This window comes from Salvelinus fontinalis, chromosome 3, assembly GCF_029448725.1.
Source record: "Salvelinus fontinalis isolate EN_2023a chromosome 3, ASM2944872v1, whole genome shotgun sequence".
Taxonomy (NCBI): Eukaryota; Metazoa; Chordata; class Actinopteri; order Salmoniformes; family Salmonidae; genus Salvelinus; species Salvelinus fontinalis.
Window position 1 is genome coordinate 11,393,266 of NC_074667.1, and position 8,442 is coordinate 11,401,707.

General features: G+C 45.3%; 1 protein-coding gene across 1 annotated transcript; it reads right to left on the reverse strand.

Moving 5' to 3' along the window:
- Window positions 1–388: 388 nt before the first annotated feature.
- Window positions 389–7,667, reverse strand: LOC129838803 (G protein-coupled receptor 137Ba-like). Its single transcript, XM_055906002.1, has 7 exons — window positions 6,936–7,667; window positions 4,162–4,211; window positions 3,783–4,005; window positions 3,278–3,427; window positions 2,913–3,041; window positions 2,294–2,415; window positions 389–1,390 (listed from the first exon to the last, which is right to left on the reverse strand). The coding sequence occupies exons 1-7, from the start codon at window positions 7,395–7,397 to the stop codon at window positions 1,279–1,281; spliced, it is 1,248 nt and encodes a 415-aa protein (XP_055761977.1). The 5' UTR covers window positions 7,398–7,667; the 3' UTR covers window positions 389–1,278.
- Between the last annotated feature and the right edge of the window lie 775 nt (window positions 7,668–8,442).

Here is an 8,442-nt window from a genome sequence, read left to right on the forward strand (position 1 = left end):
GCTATGCCAATTGTGCGTCGCCCCACGGACCTCCCGGTTGCGGCCGGCTGCGACAGAGCCAGGGCGCGAACCCAGAGACTCTGGTGGCGCAGCTAGCACTGCGATGCAGTGCCCTAGACCACTGCGCCACCCTGTTCCCTTTTTAATCAGGGACTGATTTAGACCTTGGACACTAGGTGGGTGCAATTACTTATCAGGTAGAACAAAAACCAGCAGGCTCCGGACCTCGTACCCCTGCTCTATACGTTTAATTTAATATTTTTAAGTAATTTTTAGCAACAAACCCTGAAAAGGGTTCTGTTGTGTTATTTGTACTTGTTCTGACCTCATCATAAACAATGTTGGGGTCAATTCTGTTTCAGCTAGTGACTAAATCAAGAACAGTAAGTAAGCTGTCACCACAAATGACCTTTTATTTACGGTATCGTGTCAATACCGACCATGATACAGACAGAAAAGAGGACACAAAATAGAGCATCTGATCAGTGAAACTTTCTTCATTACAAATTACAATTAAAAAAAACGTCCTGTTTAGAAATATAGAATACAATTTTTTTCACCATTACATCACCAATAAATTAACGTATGTTCATAGTCATATTTACTCCGGATATAGATATGACATGATTTTGTTTCTGTATTTGTATCATTGTATATACAGGCTTTAGGATATTGTCTAAGGTCAACTACCTTAATGTATATGTTTGTGCTAGCTTATAGTATGGGTTTATTTCATGGGTTTTCTCGATGACTTTCTAAAATGTCTATCAGTGGTTCCCAAACTGTGGGGCGGGGGACAGTTTTTTTTTTTTTTTTGAGGAACTGTCAGGCTTACAACTTACTCTTGAAAGTTGTAATAGTAGAATGCACAAGGCACAATTTTGGGTAGTGTATCATCCGTTTTCCTCTTGTCATTAATTGCATACCTTCGATAACTTGTCAGAAATGTCCAGATCAACTAGCCCATGTCAGCTAACGGGATGTTCCCCAATGATGGAAGGGGGGCCCGAGTGAAATAGTTTTGGAACCACTGGTCTACATTATCACTAAGTGACTAATGCAGTACGGTGGCTGATGATGGACAAAATACGGATGCTGTCGAGAAGTGTCAAAGTTTACAAAGTGCATTGCGGTGCTGTACAGTGCAGTGTGGACTGGTTCAGAGTTGTGGTCAATTCCATTTTTTTTGCATTTCAATTAGGAAAATCGGAATTGGAATTTTTGCTTCCTGATTTGAATGAATTGAAATGGAATTGACCCCGACCCTGGACTTATGTCTCAGTATGGATGAAGCTCTCCCGTCACCGGTGCCAACCGTTGTTCGTCCGTCCCCTTTTGGACAGTGAAACTGCTGTTGTGGCTGCCCCAGTCATAGCAGTCTGTAACTAGGCTATAGAAACAAAAGATAAACAAATACTTTAGTTTAAAAAATAAAAACCAACCATGCAACAATTTCCTTGATTTTGCTGAGTTACAGTTCATATGAGGAAATCAGTCAATTTAAATAAATTCATTAGGCCCTAATCTAAGGATATCATATGACTGGGAATATAGATATGCATCTGTTGGTCACTGATACCTTAAAAAATAAATGGGTCTCATAATGGACCTCAGGATCTCAGTTTTCTTGTGCATTCAAATTGCCATCCATAAAATGCAATTGTGTTCGTTATCCGTAGCTTATGTCTGCCCATACCATAACCCCACCGCCATCATGGGGCACTGTTTACAACGTTGACATCAGAAAACCGCTCACCCACACAACGCCATACACGTGGTCTGCGGTTGTGAGGCCTGTTGGACATACTGCCAAATTTTCTAAAACGACTTTGGTAGAGAAATTAACATTCAATTCTCTGGCAACAGCTCTGGTGGATGTTCCTGCAGTCAGCCTGCCAATTGCACGCTCCATCAAAACTTGAGACATCTGTGGCATTGTGTTGTGTGAGTAAACGGCACATTTTAGAGTGGCATTTTATTGTCCCCAGCAAAAGGTGCACCTGTGTAATGATCATGCTGTTTAGTCAGATTCTTGATATGCCACACCTGTCAGGTGGATGGATTATCTTTGCAATGGAGAAATGCTCACTAACAGGGATGTAAACAAATTTGTGCACAACATTTGAAATACATATGGAACATTTCTAGAATCTTTTATTTCAGCTCATGAAACATGGGACCAACACTTTACCTGTTGTGTTTATATTTTTGTTCAGTGTAGTTATTTCAGTATATCTTTTAAATCTAAAACCATACTGAAAAGTAACCTCTCCCTGTCTTAACTGTACTGTACCTTGTGGAGTTGTTCTGAGGAGGGATGCTCCACGCCAGGTCATCGTCGCTATCGTACCGACGGGGGTTGTCAAAGAAGTAACCTCTGGACGAGAGCACGTGGTTCGGGATCCCTGATCCACTCTGCAAAGACAGAGCATACCGAATAAAAAAAATCGGTAACGCTTTATTTAAGACTCCAGTTTAAGCTAGTACATACCTCAGAATTCAACACAATTAGTAACTACCTGGCATCAAATGGTATTGGCTTACATAGTGACACGAGCACCAGTGAAACCCATGTGTAGAAGGTCCCTGGTTTGGGGCGGCAGTTAGTGGTTAGAGCATTGGGCCAGTAACCCAAAGGTTGCTGGATCGATTCCCTGAGCTGACAAGGTAAAAAATCAGTCGTTCTGCCCCTGAACAAGGCAGTTAACCCGCTGTTCCCCGGTAGGCCGTCATTGTAAATAAGAATTTGTTCTTAACTGACTTGCCTAGCTAAATAAGGGTTCAAATAAAAAGTGCGTAGCAATTATTAGGTATTTACTGTTTAAACAACTAGCTGGTTAAATTAAAGAGTTTTACAAATCAATCAAACATTTCCAAGCTTCTCTTTCCTTGTCATCTGAACACACACTCACCCTGTCCTGTGGCAGCCTGCGGACCCTGAAGAAGAAGACCACCAGGGAGGTTGGCAGCAGTTCCCAGACAAAAAGGATCACCCCGAACACGATGTAGCCAGCGTCCCCCAGAGTGGACCTCAAGTCAGCCTGCACAGAGAGAGAGAGAGTGCATTTGTGTTTATCCCTCCAGAGGGTCTTCATTTGTGGCTCGTTGGTGTTAGGCTGTGTTTTCGAGTGTGTTTGTCTGGCGAAATGTATTTGACTTGTCCCACATATACTGTGTTTGTGTCTGTCTGCCTGTCTCGGTGTGTCTGTCACATTATTTTTTTTCTCTCTGTCGCTCTCTTCCTCATTCTGTGTCTGGGATAGCGTGTCATCCTTACCTGGTCAGACACGTTGTACCAGTCGTAGTCGAAAGAGTTGATGGTCTCGATGTTGGTCAGAGCAAGCACCACCAGGTTGTAGCAGGCCCGTGATGCGTACAGCAGAACCACCAGGACGCCAATCAAAGTCACCTGACACACCGACGTTCCCTGCAACCAATGTTGAGGGAGGTCATGAACTACCAATCAGCATTAGTATTTCCGAGGGGTCACAATTTAGTGCTACCGGGTTCACAAAATTTCCCACCTCCAAAATAAATAAAGACATTCAATTAAATTGAACTGCTTTTTAAGTTGACCTTAAATCTTATATGTTGTGTCCTACTTTCAGAAAACCATGGAGCAGACCTAGACAATCTTAAGTATGTAGCTGTATGTATCAAGTCTCTCAGAGAAGGAGTGCTGATTTAGGATCGCATGGACAGGCAAGACCTGATCCTGGATCAGCAATCCTACTCTGAGATGCTTGATACAGCTCTGTATCTATAAGTTCTGAAGGTCCTACCTTGGACTCGAGGTATATGCTGGCCAGGGACATCTTAGCCACTTTGTAAAGGCAGATGGACAGCGAGACGGCGCAGAGCACGAAGAGCGTATCGTTGATGGTGACTCTGACCAGGACAATGGTCTTGACCTCGGTGGCGGTCATCTTAACCAGCAGGGCACAGGCCAGGTTGACCACCAGGAAGAGAAGACTGACCGCCAAGAAGACCAGGTAGAGAGGGAGCCTGCAGAAGGAAAAATATGTAAGGGGGAGGGGGGTCTAAAACACTAATACATACCACATGAAATGAATAAAATGTCTGGGCCCTAGTTACAGCCTTTGAGCTATGTGAGGGTCCTGTATATGGAGAGGAATAGAGGGGGAAACTCAGCCTACTTACTTGTATTTAAGGAGCTCTGGGGTATACTTGGACTTTGCCTTGAAGTAAACCTGTTTTGAGTGACATCAGAAAGCAAGTTATATTTTCCCAATGTTCTTTAAGAAATTGCTCCCAAGAAAACAAACAATCAACAATGTGGCCCCTCAGCTGAAGAACCAGTTAATGAATTGATTCTGTCTCCAGAGTAGATATATTTGAAGGGATCCCAAAGAAATCCAAACAAATTGGACCCCTTTTTCACTATGTAGACTGAGCTCTTATCAGTTACTGTAAATAGCACCAAAACAAACCCATGATGTGATGTCAACAGCAGACAAACGAGGCCCTACTGTATTATATTTAATAGTCATGTGTGAAGGGAAACAAATGCTGCGAATAGATGTAGCATTGTGTCTCTAACTGGCTATACAGAACAGTGGGCATGAGAATGTCTAGCAAGTGTGTGATTGCTGGTGTCTGCAGACCAGGGCTGTGTAAGTCGCTATTGTGGGCCACCCCTCTGAGCCGGGTTCCTCTTTAGGTTTCCTTCCTCCTAGGGAATTTTTCCTGCCCTGTGCTTTCGCTTCTGCTTTGCTTGCTCTTTGGGGTTTAAGCCGGGTAAATGTAAAGCACTTTGTGATAACTGCTGATGCGAAGAATCTATAGCAAATAATTTATAAAACACTAGATCCTCTATTTAAGTCTTATTACAATTTAATTTTGTGCTTCTAATAATGATTCATCATCTACACTGAACAAAAAATATAAATGCAACATGTAAAGTGTTGGTCCCATGTTTCATCAGCTGAAATAAAATATCCCAGAAATGTTTAGCACATAATGCATATTTCTCTTAGATTTTGTGCACAAATTTGTTTACTTTCATGTGAGTGAGAATTTATCCTTTGCCATGATAATCCATCCACCTGACAAGTGTGACATATCAAGAAGCTGATTAACAGCATCATCATTACACAGGTGGACATTTAAAAAAAAAAAAAACGTAACTCTAAAATGTGCAGTTTTGTCAATCACCACAATGCCATAGATGTCTCAAGTTGAGAGGGAGTGTGCAATTGACATGCTGACTGCAGTAATGTCCACCAGGGCTGTTGCCAGAGAATTCAATAGTTTCTCTACCATAAGCCGCCTCCAATGTCGTTTTCGAGAATTTGGCCGTACGTCCAACCGGCCTCCGCAGACCACGTGTAACCATGCCAGCCCAGGACCTCCACATCCGGCTTCTTCAGATGCGGGATGGTCTCAAAAGAGCTACCCGGACAGCTGATGAAACTGTGGGTTTGCATAACCGAAGAATATCTGCACGAACTGTCTCAGGGAAGCTGATCTGCGTGCTTGTCGTCAACACCGGGGTCTTGACCTGACTGCAGTTCGATGTTGTAACCGACTCCAGTGGGCAAATGCTCACCTTCGATGGCCACTGGCACACTGGGTAAGTGTGCTCTTCACGGATGAATCCCGGGTTTCAACTGTACCGGGTAGATGGCGTCTTGTGGGCGAGCGGTTTGCTGATGTCAACGTTGTGAACAGAGTGCCCCATGGTGGCAGTGGGGTTATTGTATGGGCAGGCAAAAGCTAATAACAACAAACACAATTGCATTTTATCGATGGCAATTTGAATGCACAGAGATAACATGACGAGATCCTGAGGCCCATTGTTGTACCATTCATCTGCCGCCATCACCTCCTGTTTCCGCATGATAATGCTTGGACGGCCCCATGTCGCAAGGATCTGTACACAAATCCTGGAAGCTGAAAATCTCCCAGTTCTTCCATGGCATGCATACTCACCAGACATGTCACCCATTGAGTATGTCTAGGATGCTCTGGCTCGACGTGTACAACAGCGTTTCCAGTTCCCACCAATATCCAGCATCTTCGCACAGCCATTGAAGAGGAGTGGGACATAATCCACAGGCCACAATCAACAGCCTGATCAACTCTGTGCAAAGGTGTTTCCCACTGCATGAGGCAAATGGTGGTTACACCAGATACTGACTGGTTCTCTCATCCACGCCCCTACCTTTTTTTTCAAAGGAATTTGTGACCAACAGATGGATATATATACTCCCAGTCCTGTGAAATCCATAGATTAGGGCCTAATTAATTTATTTGATTGAACGATTTCCTTATATTCCTTATATGTAACTCAGTACATGTTGCGTTTATATTTTTGTTCCCTGTATCTAAAAGCAGCATGACTTCTTGTCTGACCCGTATTGCCCACACCTCACCACAACGCCCGCTATGATATATTGTAAATAACTAGCTGTATGAATATATAATTGCCAAATGCGGTGTGCACATTGCACAATGAGGTGGCTGTGCTAAGCTACTAAATTAGGAATACGTTGCTAATCTTCCTTTGCGGGGGCCTCATACCTTAACACTCCTGTCTTTGTTGAACCGCCCCCTCCTTCCCACTGCCTTCACGACCCTTCCACCACTTACCTCTTCTAGGGGAGCTTTCCCCATTGGATTGTATATCCCAGCTACCGGGGATGCCACCATTTCAACAATATCGGAAATAACAGTCCACAGCTATTCTGTATACACAACACTCACACATCAATGTATAATCATAGTAATACTCTGAACTACTACCTAGACACTGAGGCTGAAAACAAGGACAGCTTGGTATATACAACATATAGCATCCAACCGTAATCCACAATTTGGACCCCAATGGACCCTCAAAATGGCCCCAATATGGCTCTTGTGGCCTCCTGAGACCCCCCATTCCCTCAATGTGGCCCCTGGGAGCGCATCCTCACCTGGGCGCAGTAGAGGTTCATGAGGCTCAGCGTGAAGAACTGCAGGCAAACGGGGAAGCAGTAGAGCAGCCAGAAGGCGAAGGGCCCCAGCGTGTTGGCCGTGACGCAGTCGCGGAAGTAGAAGGAGAAGAGGAGGGCGCGCAGCGCGGCCCACAGTAGACACAGGAAGAGGAAGGCCGTCTGGTAGCTGAAGCGCTTGTGTCGGTATCGGAGCACCAGCCACAGCTGGGCATAGATGAAGGCAAAGAGGAGAGAGTAGAAGACGGTGTAGGCCACAGTAAGGCCAAGCTTGACGTAGGGCGGGATGGCCGGGGCCATGGTGGGCGGGGGAGGCAGGGAGCCGTTACCGGCTGCTGCCGTCGTGAATGCCGGCTCAGGTGCCGCTGACATCCCCCCGACGGTGCTTTTCTCCACCACCTGGGATGATGACTCCAGGGACATGTCCATCGCTTCTCCATTCATCCTCTGTTCCTCAACGAGGGAGAGAAAGAAGGGAATCCTTCTTTTTTCTTCTCTCTCAGGCAATGTGTGGCTGGTAGAGACGATATCTCCTCTCCATGGAGCCTTTGCTTCAGACTCACAGCTCTGCTGTCTGACTCAGCGAGAGGGAGGGAGACAAAGGAGGGAGGAGAGGGGGAAAAGAGACACTCCCCTCTTTTTGCCGGTGCTCCTCGGAGAGTGGTTGGAGGCAATGTCACATGACCGTGGCTCGGAGCGTTTCATTGGCCGGGGGCTCGGCAGGAGGCTGTGATGCATTTGAAGAGGATGGAGGGAGGGTACAGATGGATCGAGAAAAAGAGAGCGAGAGAGAGAGGGAGGGAGGAAGCGAGAGGTGCACTGACTGTACCTTAGACCACGTGCTGGAGGGATCTGTCATCTGCTCCCGCCCCCCTCTTCTGTCATAGACAGCATCATCATGCAGCCGGTGCCAACTGTTTTTCGCCCCTCCCCCATTTGTTTCTCCTCATTTCTTATTTCCTCCATCCATACAGAAGGTTGTGTAATGGATGCATCACAGTGGTTCGTGCTTTAAATATGTCAGTTAACCACTTGGCTGAGTAAGAATTTTGTCCACAAATCTACCCACAATTCTATTATGCGCTGGGTGTACAAAACATGACAGACTGACCAGGTGAATCCAGGTGAAAGCTATGATCCCTTATTGATGTCACCTGTTAAATCCACTTCAATCAGTATAGATGAAGGGGAGGAGACAGGTTAAAGAAGGATTTTTAAGCCTTGAGACAATTGAGACATGGATTGTATGTGCGCCATTCAGAGGGTGAATGAGTAAGACAACATTTTAAGTGCCTTTGAACGGGGTATGGTAGTAGATGCCAGGTGCACTGGTTTAAGTGTGTCAAGAACTGAAACGCTGCTGGGTTTTTTCCCCACAACAATTTACCTTGTGTATCAAAAACGGTGCTTCACCCAAAGGACATCCAGCCAACTTGACACAACTCTGGGAAGCATTGGAGTCAACATGGGCCAGCATCCCTGTGGAACG

Bases quoted from the DNA above. Each gene is read 5' to 3' on its own strand.
- LOC129838803 (XM_055906002.1), bottom strand. From the start codon at position 7,397: ATGAATGGAGAAGCGATGGACATGTCCCTGGAGTCATCATCCCAGGTG. The intron at 3,428-3,782 runs GTAGGACCTTCA...CATTGGTTGCAG, and splicing joins GCATATACCTCGAGTCCAAG to GGAACGTCGGTGTGTCAGGT. The intron at 2,416-2,912 runs GTGAGTGTGTGT...CTGTCTTTGCAG, and splicing joins GCAGGCTGCCACAGGACAGG to AGTGGATCAGGGATCCCGAA.